The 26,604-nt window shown below is 36.5% G+C and overlaps 1 protein-coding gene across 5 annotated transcripts in view; it reads right to left on the reverse strand.

The window, feature by feature from the left end:
- Nucleotides 1-26,604, reverse strand: part of EML5 (EMAP like 5) — a 206,559-nt gene that overhangs the window by 82,243 nt on the left and 97,712 nt on the right. For all 5 annotated transcript variants that reach the window (XM_021674953.2, XM_021674954.2, XM_021674952.2 and 2 more), the window contains exons 15-20: nucleotides 20,627-20,732; nucleotides 19,151-19,244; nucleotides 18,089-18,189; nucleotides 12,078-12,280; nucleotides 11,031-11,142; nucleotides 8,924-9,051 (exon numbers count right to left, since the gene is read on the reverse strand). In XM_021674953.2, coding sequence (XP_021530628.2) covers nucleotides 8,924-9,051; nucleotides 11,031-11,142; nucleotides 12,078-12,280; nucleotides 18,089-18,189; nucleotides 19,151-19,244; nucleotides 20,627-20,732 — 744 coding nt within the window. The remainder of the gene's footprint in view (nucleotides 1-8,923; nucleotides 9,052-11,030; nucleotides 11,143-12,077; nucleotides 12,281-18,088; nucleotides 18,190-19,150; nucleotides 19,245-20,626; nucleotides 20,733-26,604) is intronic.

A 26,604-nucleotide genomic window follows, 5' to 3' on the forward strand; every position in this document is an offset into this window, starting at 1 on the left:
TGGTCTTGAACTCCTGACCTCGTGATCTGCCCACCTCAGCCTCCCAAAGTGTTGGGATTACAGGTATGAGCCACTGTGACTGGCCAGCAAGTAGCATTTTTAATGTCATATTTTCTAACTAGTTATTTTTGGTATATAAAAATACTATTGATTTTTACATGGATTTTGCAACTAAGCGCTTTACAGAACTCTTTATTTAGTTCTAATAATTTTTCAGTTTATTCCCTTGATATTCAAGGTATACGGTTATAATGCCCAAAAACACCAACACTGTTGTCCATTCCTTTCCAACACATACGTCTTTTATTGTTTTGTTTTACTGGATTGGCTAAGACCTCACACAAAATGTTGGATGACAATGGTGTGATTTTGCATCCTTGTCTTGTTTCCAATGTCAAGAAGATAATAGGACAATTGAAATCTCGAACTCTACAATAATACTAAAAATAATGGGACATTTAACAAATTTTTAACTGGGAGGCCATTAGGCTGGGACAGCTTCAGCACTTTACGTTCCTATGTAAGCAAACCAAAGCCCAATGTAAAGTGAATTGAAACTACAGACTATGCCAAGCAGAATCTGCCAACTAATCTCTAAGTAAGGTCTTTCCACTCTAACCAATCAAATATATTTTCTTTGTCTTACTTCCACGATAAGCCTATAAAATCTCACTGTCCACACTGCTACAGCAGATCTCTCTAAGCCTTTTCCAGTGCTGAGTGCTACCTAATTTATGATGATTATTATTATTTTTAAGACAAAGTCTCACTGTGTTGCTTATGCTGGGCTCAAGCGATCTGCCGCTCTCAGCTTCCCAAACTCCTGGACTCAAGCAATCAGCTCGCCTCAGCCTCCCAAAGTGCCGGGATTACAGGCATGAGCCACTGTGCCTGCCCTCTTTTAATACGCAGATAAACTGTTAGATTTATTTTGTCTAAAGTTTTCCTGTTAACAGATATTATTTGTGACTTCTAAATCTTTTTTCACAATTCAGAAACTGTGTTTTTTAGTAATTTCATATTTGGGTTCACCTGTAAAAGCATACTTGGGTTAATATTTTCCAAGACATCATAAAAGTGTTAACACCATGACCCCATCATCTTTTTACTTCAAAGGCATATTTCATAAGTGAAATTAAAGAGTAAGACACCAGTTAACTTAATATATAACATTTTGTCATCTGTTTACAAATTTCCCTTGACCCATCAAAATGTTATATTAACATTAAAGCATATGCAGTGTTCTCATCTATGTGTGCTCATTGGTGTCATAACAGAGTGAAGTGGGGATTGCAGGAGAAATAAAGTCTGTGTTAAGAATGAAAATCCCTTTTCAGGGTAAAAAGGCAAGCCAAGGTTTGGTGCTACTATATAGAGTTGCACAAGGACAATTTTTCATCAGAATATATCCTATTTCATTTCTGTTTTATGGTATTATTTCCCTCTCTATTTTCCAGAAAAATATAATACATAGAAGAAATATACAAATCGAATCCACCATTCTTGATGAAAGTGTTAAGAATCATATAACCAGCAGCTAATCCTTCTATTTAATTTTACTTCTCTATCACATAATTTTTATATTTCTGGATTTTTGTTTTATTATTTATATCTTTTCACTGATATTTAATTTTCAGTAATAAAATTTTAGCATACACTCATATATTCATTTTTATTTTTTCTTAGAAACTTAAGAATGACCTAATGAAGAGTTTCAGAGAAAAATAACCACCTTAGGTATAAAATAAATACCTTAAATAAATAAAATAAATAATTTAAATTATTTTAATAAAATAAAATAAATAAAATAATTTATTTTAATAAAATAAATTTATTTAAATAAATTTATTTAAATTTATTTATTAAAATAAATATTTTAATAAATAAAGTAATTTATTTATTAAAATAAATATTTTAATAAAATAAAGTAATTTATTTATTAAAATAAATATTTTAATAAAATAAAGTAATTTATTTATTAAAATAAATATTTTAATAAAATAAAGTAATTTATTTATTAAAATAAATATTTTAATAAAATACAGTAATTTATTTTATTAAAATAAATATTTTAATAAAATAAAGTAATTTATTTTATTAAAATAAATAAAATAATTTAATTTATTTTATTAAAATAAATAAAATAAATAATTTAATTTATTTTATTAAAATAAATAAATAAAATAAATAATTTAATTTATTTTATTAAAATAAATAAAATAAATTTATTAAAAAATAAATTTAATAATATTTAAAAATTGGGGAGATCCAAGATGGCCGCTTAGGAGGAACTCGGGAATGCAGCTCCGAGAGAAAGCACAGAGGGTGAGTGGACGCCGTATTTCCAGACTGATTTTTACTGCCCACAGACCAGGAGATTCACACGCAGAGAAGCCACACGGGTCGCCAGCGCCGCTGGCGCCGCTGGCTTGAACGGCGCAGCCGCTGGGCCGGCACCCTGAGGCAACGGCTCACTGTACAAAGTGAGAGAGTCTGAGTCCCCTATAAGCCAGCAAGGGGAGCTGAAACGGGGAGCCAGGCCAGCGCCACGAATCTCAGAGCCGCGGCTTTAGCCAACGCAGCGGCTCCGGAGGCAGATCAGACGAGACGGTGTCCCCTCTTACCCAGCAAGAAGACCTGAAACACAACTGAAACCGGGACGGTCCAGCTCTGTGGAGGAGGGGCGTTCTCCATAGGCACCCTGCTGTTCCCAGGGCAATCTACTAAGGCAATCCGCCACTACAGAGACTCCGTCACTACAGGGGCGGGCCAACATAGCGGAAGCAGTTCTAACTACACCCAGAAGTTCACACGGAAGCTGGGTGGAGCCCACAGCAGCTTAGCGAAGCCTCTGCAACCTGAGTGTGACTAGGCTGCCACCTTGTGGGCAGGGAAAACAGCAACCGCACAGGGGAACATCGTAAAACTGTAACTCCCTGGGACAGAACACCTGGGGGGAAGAGCAGGGGGTTTATGAGTTCTGCCACAGCAGACTTAAAATTACCAAAATCAGAAAGACAACAACTACAAAGTCAACAGGTGGATAAATCCACAAAGATGGGAAGAAACCAGCGCAAAAAGGATGAAAACACCCAAAACCAGAACACTTCTCCTCCTACAAGGGATCACAACTCCTTACCAGCAAGGGAACAAGACTGGATGGAGAATGAGTGTGATGAAATGACAGAATCAGCTTTCAGAAAGTGGATAATAAGAAACTTCCGTGAGCTAAAAGAACATGTTCTAACCCAATGCAAAGAAACTAAGAACCTTGAAAAAAGACTTGACGAAATGCTAACAAGAATGGACAACTTAGAGAGGAATATGAGCGAATTGATGGAGCTGAAAAACACAACACGAGAACTTCGTGAAGCATGCACAAGTCTCAACAGCCGAATTGACCAAGCAGAAGAAAGGATATCAGAGGTCGAAGATCAACTCAATGAAATAAAACGAGAAGGCAAGATTAGAGAAAACAGGGTAAAAAGGAATGAACAAAGTCAACAAGAAATATGGGACTATGTGAAAAGACCTAATCTACGTTTGATAGGTGTACCTGAATGTGACGAAGAGAATGCATCCAAGCTGGAAAATACTCTTCAGGATATTATCCAGGAAAACTTCCCCAACCTAACAAGGCAGGCCAAGATGCAAGTCCAGGAAATACAGAGAACACCACAAAGATACTCCTCTAGAAGAGCAACCCCAAGACACATAATCATCAGATTCACCAGGGTTGAAATGAAGGAGAAAATACTAAGGGCAGCCAGAGAGAAAGGTCAGGTTACCCACAAAGGGAAGCCCATCAGACTCACTGCAGATCTCTCAGCAGAAACCCTACAGGCCAGAAGAGAGTGGGGGCCGATATTCAACATCCTTAAGGAAAAGAACTTTCAACCCAGAATTTCGTATCCAGCCAAACTAAGCTTCATAAGTGAAGGAAAAATAAAATCCTTTGTGAACAAGCAAGAACTCAGAGAGTTCATCACCACCAGACCAGCTCTACAAGAGCTCCTGAAGGAGGCACTACACATAGAAAAGAACAACCAGTACCAGCCACTCCAAAAACACACGAAAAGGTAAAGAGCATCAACACAATGAAGAATCTGCATCAACCAAAGGGCAAAACAGCCACCTAGCACCAAAATGACAGGATCGAATTCACACATAACAATATTAACCCTAAATGTAAACGGACTAAATGCCCCAATCAAAAGACACAGACTGGCAAATTGGATAAAAAGCCAAAACCCATCAGTGTGCTGTATCCAGGAAACCCATCTCGCATGCAAGGATACACAAAGGCTCAAAATAAAGGGATGGAGGAAGATTTACCAAGCAAATGGAGAGCAAAAAAAAGCAGGAGTTGCAATTCTCATCTCTGATAAAATTGACTTTAAAGCAACAAAGATCAAAAGAGACAAAGAAGGACATTACATAATGGTAAAAGGATCAATGCAGCAAGAAGAGCTAACGATCCTAAATATATATGCACCTAATACAGGAGCACCCAGATACATAAGGCAAGTTCTTAAAGACCTACAAAGAGACTTAGACTCCCACACAATAATAGTGGGAGACTTCAACACACCATTGTCAATATTAGACAGATCAACGAGACAGAAAATTAACAAGGATATCCAGGACTTGAACTCAGACCTGGAACAAGCAAACCTAATAGACATTTACAGAACTCTCCACCCCAAATCCACAGAATATACATTCTTCTCAGCACCACATCACACCTACTCTAAAATTGACCACATAATTGGAAGTAAATCACTCCTCAGCAAATGCAAAAGAACGGAAACCATAACAAACAGTCTCTCAGACCACAGTGCAATCAAGTTAGAACTCAGAATTCAGAAACCAACCCAGAACCGCACAGCCTCATGGAAAATGAACAACTTTCTCCTGAATGTTGACTGGATAAACAATGAAATGAAGGCAGAAATAAAGACGTTCTTCGAAACCAACGAGAATGAAGACACCACATACCAGAATCTCTGGGACACATTTAAAGCAGTCTCTAGAGGAAAATATATAGCAATAAGTGCCCACATGAGAAGAAAGGAGAGATCTAAAATTGACACCCTATCGTCAAAATTGAAAGAGCTAGAGGAGCAAGATCAAAAAAACTCAAAACCTAGCAGAAGACAAGAAATAACTAAGATCAAAGCAGAATTGAAGGAGATAGAGACACGAAAAACCCTTCAAAAAATCAATAAATCCAGGAGCTGGTTTTTTGAAAAGATCAATAAAATAGACAGACCACTAGCCAGACTAATAAAAAAGAAAAGAGAGAATAATCAAATAGATGCAATAAAAAATGACAAAGGGGATATCACCACAGATTCCACAGAAATTCAAACCATCATCAGAGATTATTACAAACAACTCTATGCACATAAATTAGAAAACCTGGAGGAAATGGATAAATTCCTGGACAGTAGCCTCCTCCCATGCCTAAACCAGGAAGAAGTCGAAACCCTGAATAGACCAATAACAAGGTCTGAAGTCGAGGCAGCAATTAAGAGCCTACCACCCAAAAAAAGCCCAGGTCCAGATGGGTTCACAGCAGAATTCTACCAGACATACAAAGAGGAACTGATACCATTCCTACTGAAACTATTCCAAATAATCCAAAAAGAGGGAATCCTTCCCAAATCATTTTATGAGACCAACATCATCCTAATACCAAAACCTGGCAGAGACTCAACAAGAAAAGAAAACTACAGGCCAATATCCATGATGAACATAGATGCAAAAATCTTCAATAAAATAATGGCAAGCCGATTACAACAGCACATCAAAAAGCTTATCCACCATGATCAAGTAGGATTCATCCCGGGGATGCAAGGCTGGTTCAATATACGCAAGTCTATAAATGTAATTCACCACATAAACAGAACCAAAGACAAAAACCACATGATTATCTCAATCGATGCAGAGAAGGCCTTCGACAAAATTCAACAGCCCTTTATGCTAAAAACCCTCAATAAACTAGGTATCGATGGAACGTATCTCAAAATAATAAAAGCTATTTACGACAAACCGACAGCCAATATCATACTGAACGGGCAAAAACTGGAAGCATTCCCTTTGAAATCTGGCACTAGACAAGGATGCCCTCTCTCACCACTCCTATTCAATATAGTACTGGAAGTTCTAGCCAGAGCAATCAGGCAAGAAAAAGAAATAAAGGGTATTCAATTAGGAAAGGAGGAAGTCAAATTGTCTCTATTTGCAGACGACATGATTGTATATCTAGAAGACCCCCTCATCTCAGCCCAAAAGCTCCTGAAACTGATAAGCAACTTCAGCAAAGTCTCAGGATACAAAATCAATGTGCAAAAATCACAAGCATTCCTATACACCAATAACAGACTTAAAGAGAGCCAAATCAAGAACGAACTGCCATTCACAGTTGCTACAAAGAGAATAAAATACCTAGGAATACAACTAACAAGGAACGTAAAGGACCTCTTCAAGGAGAACTACAAATCACTGCTCAACGAAATAAGAGAGGACACAAACAGATGGAGAAACATTCCATGTTCATGGTTAGGAAGAATTAATATCGTGAAAATGGCCATACTGCCCAAAGTAATATACAGATTCAATGCTATCCCCATCAAGCTACCAATGACCTTCTTCACAGAACTGGAAAAAACCACCTTAAACTTCATATGGAACCAAAAGAGAGCCCGCATAGCCAAGTCAATTCTAAGCAAAAAGAACAAAGCGGGAGGCATCACACTACCAGACATCAAACTCTACTACAAGGCTACAGTAATCAAAACAGCATGGTACTGGTACCAAAACAGAGATATAGACCAATGGAACAGAACAGAGGCGTCGGAGGCAACACAACATATCTACAACCACCCGATCTTTGACAAACCTGATAAAAACAAGCAATGGGGAAAGGATTCCCTGTTCAATAAGTGGTGTTGGGAAAACTGGCTAGCCATATGCAGAAAGCAGAAACTGGACCCCTTCCTGACACCTTACACTAAAATTGACTCCAGATGGATTAAAGACTTAAACATAAGACCTAACACCATAAAATCACTAGAAGGAAACCTAGGCAAAACCATTCAGGACATAGGCGTAGGCAAGGACTTCATGACCAAAACACCAAAAGCATTGGCAACAAAAGCCAAAATAGACAAATGGGACCTAATCAAACTCCACAGCTTCTGCACGGCAAAAGAAACAGTCAATAGAGTGAATCGGCAACCAACAGAATGGGAAAAAATTTTTGCAGCCTACCCATCTGACAAAGGGCTGATATCCAGAATTTACAACGAGCTAAAAAAGATTTACAAGAAAAAAACAAACAAGCCCATTCAAAAGTGGGCGAAGGATATGAACAGATACTTTACAAAAGAAGACATACATGAGGCCAACAAGCATATGAAAAAATGCTCATCATCACTGGCCATTAGAGAAATGCAAATCAAAACTACATTGAGATACCATCTCACACCAGTCAGAATGGCAATCATTAAAAAATCTGGAGACAACAGATGCTGGAGAGGATGTGGAGAAATAGGAACACTTTTACACTGTTGGTGGGAGTGTAAACTAGTTCAACCATTGTGGAAAACAGTGTGGCGATTCCTCAAGGACCTAGAAATAGAAATTCCATTTGACCCAGCAATCCCATTACTGGGCATATATCCAAAGGATTATAAATCGTTCTACTATAAGGACACATGCACACGAATGTTCATTGCAGCACAGTTTACAATAGCAAAGACCTGGAACCAACCCAAATGCCCATCAATGATAGACTGGACAGGAAAAATGTGGCACATATACACCATGGAATATTATGCAGCCATTAAAAACGAGGAGTTCGCGTCCTTTGTAGGGACATGGATGAACCTGGAAACCATCATTCTCAGCAAACTGACACAAGAACACAAAATCAAACACCACATGTTCTCACTCATAGGCGGGTGTTGAAGAAGGAGAACACATGGACACAGGGAGGGGAGCACTATACATGGGGGTCTGTTGTGGGGGAGTGGGGGGGACAGCGGGGGGGTGGGGAATTGGGGAGGGATAGCATGGGGAGAAATGCCAGATATGGGTGAAGGGGAGGAAGGCAGCAAATCACACTGCCACGTATGCACCTATGCAACAACCTTGCATGTTTTGCACATGTACCCCAAAACCTAAAATGCAATAAAAAAAAAAAGAAAAAAAAAAAAAAAAAAAAAATATTTAAAAATTATTTAAAAAATATTTAAAAATTATTAATAATAAAATAAAATTATTTTATTTATTTTATTAAAATATAAAATTATTTAATTTATTAAATAATTTTATATTTTAATAACATAAGTGTTTCAGAGAAAAATAACTGCCTTAGGTATAAAATAAATCCCTTAAATAAATAAAATTATTTATTTTATTAAAATAAATTCCTTAAATAAATAAAATTATTTATTTTATTAAAATAATTTTATTTATTTAAAATAAATTATTTAAATATTGATTTAAGGTATAAATATCTTAAATATTTATTTCTTATTTATTTTAGATATATAAAATAAATATTTTATTATTTCTTAAATATTTATTTAAGGTATTTATTTTATACCTTAAATAAATAAAATGAAAACCAGACTGGGTTAAATTAATTACAACTGGTTTTTCTTTTCATTGGTCCCTTACTTTGTGATAATAAATTACTTAAAATATTGGTAATCATTCCATATAAAAATATGTATATTTACTGCTACCCAATCATTTAGCTATTACCAAATTAAAACTTTTTCTGTATACATTAACAAATATTTCCCTAACTAATTTAACATTAATTTTCATCACTGTCAATTTTTGGCTGCTATATATTGAAATAATCAATTGTATGTAAAGAAAAACAAAGCATATTAGCATTTAAAATTACCTGAACCAGAAGTGTTATTGGGCCACTTTTATCCACTTCTAGTATTTCACCATTCTTTGTGCCAACTAAAATATGACCATGTCCTAATGATATGGCACGTATCGATGGATTATCTTCCAAGAGAAGACCTGAAAGGTTAAAAGAAGATGTTCTTCTAGACATGCAGTTACTATAATACAAGGGTGTATATATTGCCAGTTAAGCTATTTTGACAGTGAAAATCACATTACAAGCTTTTCTCCTGTATTTTAAGTATTCTAATAAATGTACACTACCCCCATTCAATTTACTAATCTCAAAATAAGTACCACCTATGTACTATAATTTTATGATTCTATTCTCAGATTCCATCCTACCATTCAGACAACTATTTATTTACGTCTTTTTATATTAGCCCTTCCTTATCCATCTCCTGCCCGTCTTAAGAGTATTTACAATATTCTCATTAGTAATTTTATTCAATTCAATTTAAGATACACAGTGGGCCCTCAGTATTCTTGGGGGATTGATTCCAGGACTGCCACAGATACCAAAATCTATGGATGCTCAATTCCCTTATATAATTTGGTGTAGTATCTGCGTATAACCCATATACATCATTCCATACACTTTTTTTTTTCTATTTTTTTTTAATAGCATGGGGTTTCACCATTTTGCACAGACTGGTCTCAAACTCAGGTGATCCATCTGCCTGGGCCTCCCACAGTGCTGGGATTACAGATGTGAGCCACCATACCCGGCCCCCAAATGCTTAAATCACCTTTACTTATATTTAGTACAATGTAAATAGCTGTTATACCGTATTTTTATTTGTATTTTTATTGTTCATTGTTACTTTTTCTTGAATATTTTCTATGTGAAGTTGGTTGAATCTGACGATATGGAATCCACGGACACAGACGGCCAACTCTATTTATTTATGTCGACTTATCCTAGGAAAACTTCAGCAATTAGTAAAGATGATAGACCAACTTCTGCACTTACAGACCATACAATGAGGAAACAGACCCTATGTTAGGGGCATATTGAAATAGGAGCACATAGCAGTGGAATCTAAATTTTTTGAGAGGAGGTGAGGCTGAGGGATATCATCCTAGAAAAAAATTATGTTTGATATTTAAAAAATAAGTATGTGGTCAAGTAAATGGAGGGAGCAGGAGGGAAGAGGAAGGGCAAGTTTTAGGAAAAAGTAAAAACATGAAGAAAGGTCTGGAGATCAGAGAGAGTGTGGTGCCATGCCTTAACGGAAGAAATGTGCTCAAAGAAAATGCACCCTCTGGGCCCACAACCTGGTGGACGGTCAGGGGACAGGGAGTTGTGCCAGATGCTGTCCTTGCACCCTTCTTCCTCTTAAAAAAAAAAAGGGAGGCCAAGCACAGTGGCTCATGCCTGTAATTCCAGTGCTTTGGGAGACCAAGTTTAGAGGATCTCTTGAGTTTGAGACCAGCCTGGGCAACACAGAGAGACCCTGAGTGTACAAAAATTTGAAGATTTGCTGAGTATGGTGGCAGGTGCCTTTAGTCCCAGCTACTCAGGAGGCTGAGGCAGGAGGACCGCTTGAGTCTAGGGGTTCAAGCTTTCAGTGAGCATGATTACATCACTGCACTCCAGCCTGGACCCTGTCTCTTACATAAATAAACAAACAAACAAATGGCAAAGGGAAAAACTGTTATCACTGCGTGGCAAGATCCTGTCTCTGAAATAAACAAACAAAAAAATGGCAAAGGGGAAAAGGGCATGTGAGGCTAGAGAGGCAGGGTCAACAAAATGCCAAGGTGAAACAAAATGTCAAAGTTGCACGCAAGTTCCTAACTGGTGATAAATGTGATGTTTGCATGGAAATTTTCTTTGGAAAATTAATGTTAAAAATTAGGATTCATAATCTTGTACTTCACTAATATTTTACCATATGTATCATAGAAAATAGATTTTTGAAAAGACAGCAATGATTCTGGTATCGAGTTAAATAATTTCTTCCACTTAATGCTAATGCCCAACAAGAAAGAAAAATATATGCCATGTGTTCCATCTCAGTGATCAAGCGTATTAATGAGCAATTAATCTTTTTCCTACAAAAAAAAAAAAACCCCACTAAGTCTCAAATCACCTTTAGATCCTGGGGCCAATGCAGCTCTTTTTATAGCATAGGTCTTGAGACATCTTTCAAAAGAGTCATCCCAAAGAGCTACTATACCGTCTTTTCCTCCAGTTACAAACCCCTATGAAAAAAAAAGTTCAAGTTAATAAAGATCTAAATATTTTTCTAAATAGTAACCTTTTTCCTTATATTGAAAAATCGTAGAGGAAAGAACACAGCCAAAAGTTACAGCTTGTAAAAAATAGGAATTAGCATATCCATTGTTTTTTAAATGTCTACATGGAATCTGAAATAATATTTACAGTGACATTAAACATTTTACTTTTAGGATAGGGCTTTAGAAACATAGTTTTTAAAATCTGTAACTAAAAGTTAAGATTACCACTCTCAAAAAGTTACATATATTCTCCTGGAGTCTACAGAATAACCTCATCCTTAAAAAGAGAAAAAAATAATGGTAACTACCTGATAGAATTTGATGATTATTATAACCAGCTGATTTTTGACACACAGTACGAGCTTAAGAACATGAAGTTAAACTTTAAGGAAAAAAACAAACAAACAAAAAACAGCAGACCTGGCTGGTATGGTGGCTCATGCCTGTAATCCAACTCTTTGAAGGCTGATGTGGGAGTATAGCTAAAGCCCAGGAGTTGGAGACTATCCTGGGCAGCATAATCTCTACCAAACTTTTTTTTTTTTTAAATTAGATGGGTGTGGATGGCACTTGCCTGTAGTCACAGCTACTCAAGAGGCTAAGGCAGGAGGATTTCTTGAGCCCAGGAGTAGGAGGCTGCAGTGAGTTATGATCACACCACTGCACTCCAGCTTGGGCAACAGAGTGAGACCCTGTCTCAAAACAAAACACTGTAGACTTATTTCAATCTGTGTTCAGAAGTTTGAAAAGAGAAACAAAGAAAGGTCAAGATGACCCTAGCCCACAGACTACTGTTGGATAGTCCCGCCAAGTAGAAAGGTAGTGCTCCTTTACTTCTGAAAATGCTCTACACTCCATGACAAATTATGTTTAACTTAACATCTCTTTAGGTTACTTACTTTTTCCAATGCATGCATACTGAACACTGGCCCATCATGTGCTTTCACTGTTTTTACAAGAAAGATGTCTCTCCAGATACACACATCTCCTGTGGATGTTCCAGAAAAAGCCATCTCTTCAGTCCATCCATACACTGCACACATCATCGTGTCATTTTTCCCCAGTGTGCCTACGTAGCCTTTTCTTCCAATCAATCCTCCCCCTAGTTCACAAAAAAATTATAAAAGTACCACTTTCAAAATGTACACAATTATAAAGAAGCAAAATTTCTTTTCTACTGTTGTTGTTCTTTGAATAGAAAGGTATGTAACAGCAAAGAGAACTGAAAAATACCGGTATCTCAAACAGTGATGTGGGTAACACCTTGCATAGCTGCATTTAGGCCATAACTTTTTAGATAAACAAAGAGCTGGACTAAGTCCATTTTAATCAGTCCCTAGCACTTTTGATGATGTTTTAAAAATTTTTTATTATGACATACTTAAAAATACAAAAAGGCATTAAAAAGCTCCAATAAATGAATGTCTATATATCCACCACTGACCTACAAAAAGATACCAAAATAACTGAAATGTCATGCCAATCTCATCTGCCTTCTTCGCTCTCTCTATTGTGACCGTGATACTGCTTAGTCTCATGCATTCCTTTACACACACACACACATATATAACATATTTGTGAATTTTTAAGCAGTCGTATTTTTTCATGTTTTAAATTTTTCCATAAATATCACCCTCTATGTATTCTTTTGCAACTTGCTTTATTCAAGAATGACTTGTTACAGAGATTTTTACATGTTAGAAAACTCACTTTCATAACCATATAGCATTCCATTATATAAATATACCATGGTTTATCCATTTTCCTATTAATTGGCATTTAAGTTACTTCCAAGTTTTTGCTATGAAAAGCAATGCTGCCTTAAACATTCTTGTAAAGGCTTCTTCTATACAAGTGCAAGAGTTTCTCTTTTTTTCTTTTTTTCCCAGCACGCTAGCATCAAAAGAGTTTCTCTAGGAATACCTAGAAGAGGTATAGCATATAGATCAGAGAAGGCTCAACTCTTGCCAAACTGTTCCAAAGTTTATATACCAACGTACACTCTTACTAACAGTGAAAATAATTCCTTGTTTCTCACCTTCAGGAACAGTTTGTGTTGTCAGACTGGGAAATAAGAAATACCAACTGAATTTCATTGTGGTTTAAATTTGAATTTCTGTGAATATTATGCTTGATCCTATTTTCATATTTTTATTGGCCATCATCACCTATTGATATTTTTTGCCCATTTTTTTCTAGTTGAACTCACTAATCCTTCCTTCATGTGTTTAAGAAGTATATTAGCTGGGCATGGTGATGTGCACCTGTGGTCCCAGCTACTTGAGAGGTTGAGGCAGGAGGATAACTTGAGCCTGAGAGGAAGAGGTGGCAGTCCGCCATAAATGTGCCGCTATACTCCAGCCTGGGTGACAGAGCAAAACCATGTCTCAAAAAAAAAAGAGAGAAAGAAAAAAGAAATATATGTGACAGGCACTATTCAAGGTACCAGGGACAGAGCTATGAACAGAACAGGCAAGACAACAAAATTCCCTGGAGCTTCATGAAGCTTCATGGTGAGAGACAGTCAATAAATGTAACAAGTAAAATGTACAGTGTGTTAAATGATGGTGGGTGCTTTGGGGAAAATATAAGCATAAAAATGAGACAGGAAGTGGGAGGAGTCCATTGAGGCAGTTAAGGTAAGCCTCATCAAAAAGGTGTATCTAAATGAAGACTTGAAGGAGCTAGCAAGAGCAAGTCATGCTAAAATAGTGTTCCAGGCAGAGGGAGCGGCAAGTGCAAAGGCCCCAATACAACAATGTGACTGAAATTGCTAAGTAACAACCAGGGAGACCAGTATGGAGTGGCAAAGAAGGGGAGACAGCAATGGGAAATGGAGTTGGAGAGGTCAAAGGCAATATTGCAGACCATTGTCAGGATTTAACTTTCTCTTTACATGAGATGCAAAACATTTGAGTAGTGGAATGACAAGATCTGGCAACTGATTTATTAAGAGGTTTATTCTGACTTCTGGATTGAGAATAGATACAAGGGAGGTCAAGAATGAAAGGAGTTAGAAGGCTATTTCAATCATCTGGGCAAATGGTAAAGGTGGCACAGACCAAAGTAATATCATAGAAGATGACGAAAAGTGGTCGGATTCAGAGATCTGTCTTTTCTCAATACAGAAGGCAGAGTTATTAGTGGCCTTATAAGAGCAGGTGGGTGGAGTGGTGAGGTGAAAAAAAACTAGGTTAGACTTTTCTAAAGAGAAAGAAAAAGAACATCAATTGCAAATTGAAAGTAGGAACAACTGTTTAGAGATGGTTTAGCAACAAAGTGAGATGACAAATTGATCAGCAACTAGAGAATAGAGTTGAAAGAGGGTTTTGTATCACTTATTTAAGATGGAGAAATCATATCACATTTGTATGCTGAAGAGAAAGTCAGCAGAGAGAAAAATCAATGAAAGGGTAGAAGAGTTAGAGTGGCATCCTTGAGTAGATGAGAGAAAAAACCCTAGTGCACAAGTGGAAGAACTGGCCTTCACTAGTGGGCAAACTATCCTTTAGAGCAGGGTGGGCAAACTACGGGCTGAACATCAAATCCCGCTGCTACCTGTTTTTGTACAATGTCCACTAGAGCAGGTTAGCACTCTGAGCTGCAGAGACCACGTCTGTTTATTTCTCTGCACCCAGGGTCTACCTCCCTGGTTTATGGCTGTAACTAGCATCTGCCCAGGGTCTGAGCTGGTCCCCAGCTACAAGCTGGAGACTCTACTAATGGCAACTGCTGGGTATCTGGCAGTGGAATCTCAGTCTAATAGTTGCCCCACTTCTGGTCAGCTGCCCAAATTTAGAAGGTTGGGCTCTCCAGGAACAGAAGGAGACACTGGGTTCTATGTGTCACTGGGGAAGGGTGAAGCTCACTATAGGTTCACTCCCTACCACAACCTGCCAGGCCCATTCCCTGGCAGACAGAATGTCTAATGGAAACCGGTTGCAAACAGGGTAAGCAGGGCAGGACAATTTTCTCTCTTGTTCTATAATTACCTACATAATACTTTTGATTTTGTCCTTTGGCTTAGAAAGCCAAAAATATTTACCATCTGGCCATTTACAGAAAAAGTTTGCCACCCTTGGTTTAGATTATTGATAGCTGGGTTTTCTTGATACACACACCATAACATGTTTCTTCTACACAAGGTCATGTAATCAGGTCATGTCATAATTGCATCAGAAACTTTCAGTGGCACCCCATCCCTCTGTCCCTTCAGAGTTCAAATTCCTTAGGGGAGAGACTAAGAATTCATAACTTGAAATTCTCAAAGCCTAGATCTGGAATGCGAGGCAAGAAGCCCCATGTCAACCTCAAGCCGAAGTCATCTCCTCCAACCTAGTTTACCTAACTATGCATTTAGAGGGTTAAACAATACTTAGTCAGGTTAAAAAAGTAGATACTTACTTCCCAACTGGGTAAATGAACTCTGTGTATCAGACCCCAAAAGTGAGGAAGGTTGAAATGTTCACCAAAGTCTTAACATTTATCCTTTCATGCTTCACTTTCAGGTCTATTACACGTCTAATCAAACTTAAGAAAAAAAGTCATTCATTTGGAAATGTTTTAATTGCAAGACTATTTACTTTCTTGAAATCTTATTTCTAACAAATTCATATTTTTTTTCCAAGACAGAAATACTAAGTACAATCGGCCTTCCATGTTCTCAGGTTTTGCATCTGTGGATTTAATCAAATGTGGATCGAAAATATTCCTTTTAAAAAGGATGGGCAGGGCACGGTGGCTCACGTGTATAATCCCAGCACTTTGGGAGGCCAAGGTGGGTGGATTACCTGAGGTCAGGAGTTCAAGACCAGCCTGGCCAACATGGTGAAACCCTGTCTCTACTAAAAATACAAAAATCAGCTGTGTGTGGTGGTGGACGCCTGTAATCCTAGTTACTCGGGAGGCTGAGGCAGGAGAATCACTTGAACCCAGGAGGCAGAGGTTACAGTGAGCCGAGATTGCACCACTGCACTTCAGCCTGGGCAACAGAGCAAGACTCCATCCCAAAAAAAGAAAAAAAAAGGATGGTTGCATCTGAATATGTACCGACTTTTTATTCTTGTCATTATTCTCTAAACAACAGTATAACAAACTGTTTACATAGCTCTTACATCATGTTAGGTATTATCAGTATCTAGAAATGACTGAAAATATACAGGTGGATGTGCATAAATTATATAAAAATACTATACCATTTTATACAAGGGACTTGAGCATCATGAATTTGGGTATCCTTAGGGAATCCTGGAACCAATCCCTGATACTTTCTGATGACCTTAGGTACAACTATATTATTTGCTGGGAATTTGCAATTACAAGTGACTAAAGTACCCAAATGAAAAGTTTAAGCATGTGGAACAAAATTACAAATTTAAAAACACTTATTTTTACTTTGCAAACACATATGCTGTTATCTGATGAGTTTGTGATGAAGCACTAAATCCAAGACTGAAAATTCATTCATGTCCCATGTAATTTACAACTTGAAAGTTACTTGAACTTGGGAAATGTCTTCATTGTTTATTTTTTTCTAATAATATTTCACTTCTTCCTATATTTACATATTTTCTCTCAACAGTTTCAATTTATTGAGATTTTGATGTCACATTGCTGGAATTTATAAGTATATTATTCTGCTTAGAAAACAGATATATTTTTATTTTATAGTTACAAATGGCTAAAGTAATATAACATTCTACTTTTATATCATTTTATAGCATATGAATAATTTTTTTTTAAATTTTCATTTTCAGTTTAGACTATAGAACATGTCTTTAACAGAAGGAAGGAGTCTGGACATAATTTGATTAATCTCATACGCTAAATCCTTTTTAAGTATGAATACTACTGTATTAGTCTGTTCTCACACTGCTCTTAAAGACATACCCAAGATTGGGTAACTTATAAGGAAAGAGGTTTAATTGACTCACAGTTCCACATGCCTGGGGAAGCCTCACAATCATGACTGAAGGTGAATGAGGAACAAAGTCACATCTTACATTGTAGTAGGCAAAATTGCTTATGCAGGGGAACTCCCATTTATAAAACCATCAGATCTTGTGAGACTTATTCACCACCGTGAAAACAATATGGGGGAGCTGACCCCATGATTCAATTATCTCTACCTGGCCCTGCCCTTGACACACAGGGATTATTACAGTTCAAGGTGAGATTTGGGTGGGGACACAGCCAAACTATGTCAACTACATAAATGCGCCAAAAAATGGCAATAAATCCTGTATTTGTTTAAAATGCATCAATAGAAAAGTAAATTACTTAAAAAAATAAACTTATTTTAGATAATTTTAGATTTCCAGAAAAGATACAAAGGTATTACAGAGTGTTCTTTTATACACTTCAGTTTCTACTAATGTTAACATTTCTTTTTTTTTGAGACAAGGTCTTGCTCTGTTGCCCAGGCTGGAGTGCAGTGGGAGATCATGGCTCACCGCAGCCTGAACCTCCCAGCCTCAAGTGATCCTCCGACCTCATCCTCCCAAGTAGCTGGGACCACAGGTACACACCACCATGCCCAGCTAATTTTTTATATTTTTGTAGAGACAGGGTCTTACTATGTTGCCCAGGCTGCTCTTGAACACCTAGGCTCAAGTGATCCTCCCACCATGGCCTCCCAAAGTGCTGGGATTATAGGCATGAACCACTGTGCCCAGTCAATGTTAACATTTTATATTACCATAGATCATTTGCTCAAACTAAGAAATCAACATATTTAATACATTACTATTAAATGAACTCAAGACTTTATTCAGGTTTCATTAATTTTTCTCCTAATGTTCCTGTTCTGTTCCAGGATGCAGTCTAGGGTACAGACTGCACTTAGCTAAATTACTTTCAAAAGCAATAATTTCTTAAAACTCAAAGGAGTAAAAAAGCAGCACTTTCTTACCTGCTTTACGCCAAAATTTCATGTGTTTAATTCCAGCTGTAATTAGTTTATCAGGCACATAGGGGTTCATCTTTACAACAAAAATCTTATCTTTACTTCCTCTGAAATAAATATCAAAATGTTTTTTGAGCTCTCAAGATTCATCTTTCCTGTACTAATCTCTTGCCTAATCCATACCCTATCTTGATTATTCTATTTACTGAATATTTCTCTCCCACTTATCTCTCAGATTTGGGCTGTGTAATCATACATTTGTATATCTGTTCTTTTATCATTTTAATATGGTAACTCTGCTCAAGAGAATCTCAAAAGACAGAAACAGTCAAAACTAAACTTCTTTCAGACAGCACCTATAATACCTACTATAGTACTGTGCATAGGGAATGCTATTTGTGGCAAGAATGAGTTGAAGACAATTTTAGAACAATACTTTGTTATACCTTAAGCTAGTATTCCCAACTACAAAGTTTCTCTTAAACTACTGTTAATTTGGGCATTATCTATACACTCTGTAAAAAGCATTTATCTATACTTTTAAAGTGCTTTAGCATCACTTTAATAAATACAAGGTTAAAATCTGACATTGTTTGTTGACTTTTTCCTCCTTTAAAGCAGTTATTATAAAAATAATACATGCTCACTGTAGAAAACTTAGAAAATGAAGAAAAATATAAGAAAAAAACATATAACTTCTTTGTGACATATATGCATATGTATCTTTTTTCACTTAAATATCTAATGTGACAATTTGATCATGCTCTCTAATGGCTATATAATAGCCTATCATACAGTAGAACACATTTTACCTGTACATGGAGGTTTTAGATAGCTATATCCAATGCCATAGTATAGTTCTATTTAAAAGTGGGTTCACAAGGGATATATCTACAAATTCATTCTGAAATCATTTACTACGATTATGTTATTTATTCAATGGTAATAAACATGGAAGCGATAAAATGTTACGTATTTTCTTGATTTCAAAATTGTTTTAATTTAAAAGTTTTTTAAGTCCAAAGTAATTCTAGTGTTTTGCCAATGTGATATCAAGTTTTTTCCTACCTTGCTATTGAAAGTTTTTCTCCTTTCTTCCAGTCCCACAGCACAATAGTATGGCTATCATCTATGCCAACTGACACTAAACGTTTCCCATCCGCTGTGGAAAATTGAGAGAGATAAACTATTAACAGTCAGATGATAGAAAACATTCAGTAGATATTCTAAACCCATGTCCTTTATTTAAAATTTGACAAAATAATGTTAAATGTTAGGCATGCTTACAACTATTAAAAGAACCAGAATTTATAAGGGATGGGGAATAAAAGTTTCTCAAATCCTTTAAAATATCTACTGTCATCGCACCTGACTTCCTTTTTCTTATCTATCCATCAGGTTGGGATGTAGGGAGGGAGACAAGAAAAATGGAAAAAAGAGATTAAAAAAATAGAAGGAAAGGGAAAATTAACAAAGGGATTAAGAAAATACTTAATTAAATTCACCATAAGAAATCTACTGTAATATAAATAAGAACTTAGAGTGATTATAAAAAGTTAACCAAATGAAAAACATGTAAGTTACAACAACATACTGCCACTAATATGACTACTTTTAGTGAAGGTCAATTATTATCAAGTAATACATAATTAATATATTAAACAAATCATTGAGACAAATGATCACTGAATATCCTTATGGGTGTGCATGCTTATAGGCTGTAAAAGCTCAGACCACAATAAAGTATTTTCCACTTTACCACACTTTACTAGGTTAAATTATTTCCTCATTGTGACAGTGGTATTTTTCTTGGTGACTCACTTGGTTTGCAATTCATTTTCTAGTTTCTTAACTGTTAACAAATCCCTGAATATGTATTCATATTTCCCTCTGAACTCTACTATGGATAATTTATCACTTCAGTCAGAGCAGCAAAAGCACTAATTCACTGTTTCTTAACATAGAAACCTCTATTAATAGTATTTCCTCCCTCTTCCCAATTCACACCCTAGCTTTCACTATAATATCTACCTGTAGTTGTCAAACCTTTAAATAAACAGAAAGCTGCTAACATAATCTGAAATTACTTTTACAAGACAGCTTAAAATTGTCACTTTATAAATATCTCTAAAATAAGTATTTCAGTTCTCAACTCTTTCTTTGCTAGCCTTTTACCCTAAACATTTTCAAAGTTTACTCTGGCTATAAAACAGTAAGTGAGATCAGCGCTTGCCCAACATGGGAAATACAAACTACTTGTAGAAATGAGATGAATTTAGGTTGTTATGTAGATAAACATTTTTATGTTTACAGAAATGTGCTGATTTTAATAGGTATTAAAACTATACCCTTAAGTTATAATTATAAACTAGCTAGCAAACCCACACTTTCATAGTGTTTGATTAGGACAACAGTATATACATTTGATAAAAACTGTGAATGTCACAGCTAAATGACAAGCTTAGGTAACATTGGCTTAAATTAAAATGCTATGTATTGCCTCTGCATTTTGTTCATTCTTACTGAGACAGAAAACAGCCTTACCTGAGAAATCAACAGCACTAACACCAAATTGGTGGTGGCCCTTTAATATAGACAATGGTTTAATGGTCTCTGTATCCCATATATGAATTGAGGGATCTCTACCAACCTAAAATAGAAAGAATTATAAAAGTTATTATATACAATTATTTATTTCTATATCTATTAAAAGGAAATAAAACAAAGAGATTTTTACAGCTTATTTACTACAGAAATTTATTAAATAAAAATATAAAGTAGACTATATATTTGACTGATTTTTTTTTCTCATACTTGTTCAAAAGCTAATGAGGCTAGGCTCAGTGTTTCTAGGAATGATGTAACTAGGACTATGTGATTTTTATTCTATATTTCATCAACAAAAATAATAAGTGCTTACTGAACATCTATTGTTTCTATGCTAGATACAATGAGCAATAAGACATTCAGGTAGTTTTTGCAAACTCACTGGGAAAACAGAACATTACCAATTAAACACAAACACCTGGTAATAGATGTTTAATGAACATGAAAAGGTTGTGGAGAAACAATTTATGGAAGAGAAGGTACTAGAGGTGGGCCTTCAGAAAGTACAGGACTTGAATATAAAGAAAGCAAGCACACTGTAGATAAGATAATCGTGTAAACAAATATTCAGAAGGAGTTAAAGTACCAAGCATGTCAACAAGACCTGAAAAGGCAATTTTACTGCAGCACTCTGTCACTTGTATTTTTAAATTTGGTTTATGATGTTCACTAATGTACAGGTAAACTATCAATTCTTAATTATTCCTCTGGACTCAAGTAACTTATCACTTTCTTTAACCATAAGCATAAGGAGATATATTTTTGTATATAGAGACAATTCCTGAAATAAACAGAGCTATCAATTATAGTTAATTTTGAGACTGATTTTATAAAAAGATATAACAAATAACACTGCAATTAGCCAATATTTCACTAAGTTATTCAGGCAAACATTACCAGTAACTTAAATTTTTTTTAAACATTTTTTGTGGGTACATGGTAGTGCCAGTAACTTTTTTCTTTTTATATAAAAGCTTTTTTTCTTTTTCTTTCCTTTTTTTTTAAGAAAGAAAAAGAGAAAGGGGGAGAGAGAACAGGAGTCTTGCTCTATTGCCCAGGTTGGAATGCAATCTAAAAATAGGTATTAAAAACCTCTTTTATGCCAATAATTGTGCTTAACAGAGGAGATGGGAAGGAATAAGGGAAGAAAATAACAAACAGCCAACCAATATTTCATTTAAGTCTGTGAAATGCTATGCAAATGCTGAAGAGTGATTTACTTCCAATTATGTGGTCACTTTCAAAATAGGTGTAATGTGATACTGAGAAAAATGTATGTTCTGTGGACCTGGAGTGAAGAATTCTATAAATATTCACTGAGTTTACTTGTTCCAGGTCTAAGTTCAAATTATGGATGTCCCTGTTAATTTTCTATCTTGTTGGTCCGCCGAATATTAACAATGTGGTGTCAAAGTCTCCTGCTATTATTGTGCAGGAGTCCAAGTCTCTTTATAAGTCATTAAGAACTTGTCTTATGGATCTGGGTGTTCCTATATTGGGTGCATATATATTATGATCATTGACTCCTGTTGTTGCATTGATCCTTTTACCATTATGTAATGTCCTTCTTTGTTTCTTTTAGTCTTTGTTACTAGTAAAGTCTATTTTGTCAGAGATTAAAGTTACAACTCCTGTTTTTTTTTGTTTTTTTTTTTTTGCTCTCCATTTGATTGGTAAGTCTTCCACCAATCCTTTGTTTTAAGTCTTAGTGTGTCCTTGCTTATGAGATGGATCTGGATACAGCGTACCGATGGGTTTTGACTTTTTATTCAATTTGCCTATGTCTTTGATTGGGGCACTTAATCCATTTAAATTTAGGATTAATATTGATACTTGTGAGTTTAATATTGTCATTTAATGCTAGCTGGCTATTTTTCCCATTAGTTGATATAGATTCTTCATTATGGAGATACTCTTTACCTTTTGGTAAGTTTTTGGGATGACTGATACTGGTTGTTCCTTTCTGTGTATAGTGCTTCTTTCAGAAGCTCTTGTAAAGCAGGCCTGGTGGTGATGAAATCTCTGAGTGCTTGCTTGTTTGTTTCCTTTATTTATGAAGCTTAGTTTGGCTGGATATGAGATTCTGGGTTGAAAATTCTTTTCTTTGAGGATATTGAATATTGACCCCCACTCTCTTCTAGTTTGTAAGGTTTCTGCTGAGAGATCTGCTGTGAATCTGACAGGTTTCCCTTTATGGGTAACCTGACCTTTCTCTCTAGCTGCCCTTACAATTTTCTCCTTCATTTCAACTCTGGTGAATCTAACCATTATGTGTCTTGGGGTTGCTCTACTTGAGGAATATCTTTGTGGTGTTCTCTGTATTACCTGGAGTTGAGTATTGTCCTGCCTTACTAGGTTAGGAAAGTTTTCCTGAATAATATCCTGAAAAATATTTTCCAGCTTGGATTCATTCTCTTCATGACATTCAGGTACACCTATCAAACGTAAATTAGGTCTTTTCACATAGTCCCAAATTTCTTGGAGACTTTGCTCATTCCTTTTTATTCTTTCTTCTCAATCTTGTCTTCTTGTTTCATTTCATTAAGTTGGTCTTCGACCTCTGATATCCTTTATTCTACTTGATCAATTCGACTGTTAAAACCTGTACATACTTCGTGGAGTTCTTGTATTGTATTCTTCAGTTCCATTAATTCACTTATATTCCTCTCTAAATTGTCTATTCTCGTTAGCATTTCGTCAAACCTTTTTTCAAGGTTCTTAGTTTCTTTACATTGTGCTAGAACATGTTCTTTTAACTCAAAGAAGTTTCTTATTATCCACCTTCTGAAGCCTAATTCTGTTAATGGAATGCACTCGTTCTCCATCAGGCCTTGTTCCCTTGTTGATGAGGAACTGTGATCCCCTGTAGAGGGAGAGGCATTCTGATTTTGGGTATTCTCAGCCTTTTTATGCTGGTTTCTTCCCATCATTGTAAATTTATCCACCTGTCATCTTTGTAATTACTGACTTTCAAATTAGGTCTCTGAGTGGACGTCCAACTTGTTGATTCCCAGCACCGGAACCTGGGCCACCCACTGCGCCGGCTAAAACAGCGGTGTTAAGACTCATGGTGCTTTTCTGCCTGGGAATCTCCAGTCTGGCTTCCTTCTTGAGTCCCTTTTTCAATCAGCTGAATAGGCGACTCTGTCTTCCCGGAGCTCCAAACATTGACCAAAAGAGGACCCAGTCCCATTTACTCTGTACCGGGAACCGCCGTGCCGGCCACAAGAGTCATGCTGGCCACCTGTGGGGTTCCTCCTCTGCTGGGAATCTCCTGGTCCATGAGCAACAAAAATTCATCTGAAAGTGTGGCATCCTCTCGTTCTCTGGGCTTTCACTGGGAGCTACAATCCTGAGCTGTTAGTAATCGGTATCTTGGATCTCTCTCCTAAAAACTTCTACAGAATTTGATGCTTTTTATGAATTTACTGTGCTACTCTCTTCCGGTTCTCTGGTTTCCTTGATCCTCCCCGCCCCTTTTTGTTTTTGGAGACAGGGTTTCACTCCTGTTGCCCTGCTGGAGTGAAATGGCATGATGTCGGCTCACTGCAACCTCTGCCTCCCAGGCTAACGTGATCTTCCTGTCTCAACCTCCCAAGTAGCTGGGACTACAGGCATGAGTCACTACATCCAGCTTATTTTTTGTAGAGATGGGTTTTCACCTTGTGCCCAGGCTGGTTTTGAACTCCGGAGCTCAAGTGATCTACCCGCCTCAGTCTTCAAAAGTGCTAGGATTACAGGCATGAGCCACCAAACCCAGCTTCCTTGACTCCTAATACTGAGCTTCCTTCACCTGTTGCTTAAATACAAACCTCTTCCAAGGTTGTCTTTAATTCTTCCGTCTTCTCATTCTTCACTTTTGCCCTGAGGTATCTCACTTCTATAGTTTCAGTGGTTGAATCAATAAAAACCTCCCAAGTCCTACTCTTGAATGGTTATTTTTCCTCTGAATCCAAGACTTAGATTTTCAATTGTCTACTGGACATCTCACCTGGAAATTATGATGATGACTAACATTCACTGAGAACTGATTTATGTGCCAGAAACTGTTCTAAGCACTTTACAAATATTGACTCAGGTACCAATCATGACAACTCTACAAGATAGGAACAGATAACATCCTTATTTTAAAGGATACATAAATGAAGGCAAAAAGAGGTTAGGTAATTTGCCAGTAGCTAGTAACTGGAAGAGCTTGGATTTCAATATCATATTCAAGGAGGTATAGACAGTATTTAGTATGATACTGAGAATTATTAAAGTACACTTAGAGCATCTCACTCAGGGATGAAGGGGAGAAGGGAGAGGTTGGGAGAGTTCTCAGATAGGCTTAGCCTAAGTCTTAAAAGGAGCAGAAATTAGATAAAGTTGGAAGGTTGAATAGAAGTGGAAGGAAAGAGTTTTCTAACAGGATAAAACTAAGTAAAAGATATGAAACAGCACGTCTGCCAGGGTCTCTTGACCTGCAAGAGGGTCCCAATACCTGGAAGAGAGACTGCACGGAAGAAAAGAATGACAGAAAGATGGGGTCTGGAGGACTGATGAGGCAATGTCCCAGTCAGCAGTTTATTTCATGCACAGGGTCTCATTATATACTTGTCAGCCTGCAATGGCTGACATCAAATCATTACAACAAAGGGGAACAGAACACTGCAAGCCTGGAGATCAAGATAAAACTAGTACATAAAGATTGATCCAAAAGATCATAAAACAAACAGATGACTTTTTCTACTTACAGGAATAAGATAACATTTTACAACTGTCAAAGCAAGCGATAAATCTTGAGGACAACAATTTCAAATGGCATGCGAATAGTCACAAGCTTCAGTGAATACTTGGTAAACAAAGTGATAAAACTAGCCCAGTACAAAAACTTCAAGAAACACAATGTCTAATAAAACCACACAGCCTTCACCCAGCCATAATATTAAGTCAGTGAACCAGAGATAAACTTCTGCAAAACAAATCTCCTTCAGCTTCTTCTTTCCCTTAGCTCAACTGCTTCCAGTGGGGAGAAACGTGTCTGGGCTCAAACTCCATTATGGTGGAGACACTTAGGGGTCTCAATGCTGGAGTGATCCCCACAGACAAGAACTTGCCAACCTCCCCATTTTATCTCTTACCATTTGCCTCTATTCAAAGAGGCAAATGGTAAGAGATAAAATGGGGAGGTTGGAGAGTCAGACTTGGTTAAATGAAATTCAAGGCATTTAACCCAAGTCTGACTCTCAACCTTCCCTTAATAGCCACAAGCTCTTACCATTTAGAGCTTGTGGCTATTAAGACAGCTTCTTAGCCTACAAGTTATTAATACTAATAAACATCACAGAATTTTAAGTCTTTTAGAAGATTACTAGTGAATGGAGAAAATGGATAGAGGAAAATACTCAAGCAGGAGATCAATTGGCTATAGTAATGTTTCAGAAATTGTGAAGCACTGATTGTCAGTAGTGATATGGAAAAATTAAAGAAAAAAGAATACTGAAGATAAAGAATATATATGTGTGTGTGTATATATATATATACACACACACATACATATGTATATATATATATTCAGGTGAAACAATGGGTGCAACTTGAGAACTGACTAGTTTTAGAGGATGAAGAACAAGATTAACTTCCAGGCTTAGGCAACCAAGTTAATATACTGCTATGTTCTAAGAAGGAAACAGAAAAGGATGAACAGGTTTTGAAGGGAAGATTAATCCTATTTATCTCCATTTTAGATACGTTGAATCTGAGCTGCCACATCTAAATTAGTGTGTTTTTAGTGAATTTTATACACATACACACACACACACAAACACACACATATATATACACACAGAGTAATTTGTCCAATTTTTGTACTAGATAGTGCTCCTGATAGTGGCAGCCAATCTGAGTTATCTTCATGTTTCCCCCACAACATT

Source organism: Aotus nancymaae, unplaced genomic scaffold (genome assembly GCF_030222135.1).
Source record: "Aotus nancymaae isolate 86718 unplaced genomic scaffold, 86718_ANA_hifiasm-v0.15.2.pri h1tg000011l, whole genome shotgun sequence".
Lineage (NCBI taxonomy): Eukaryota > Metazoa > Chordata > Mammalia > Primates > Aotidae > Aotus > Aotus nancymaae.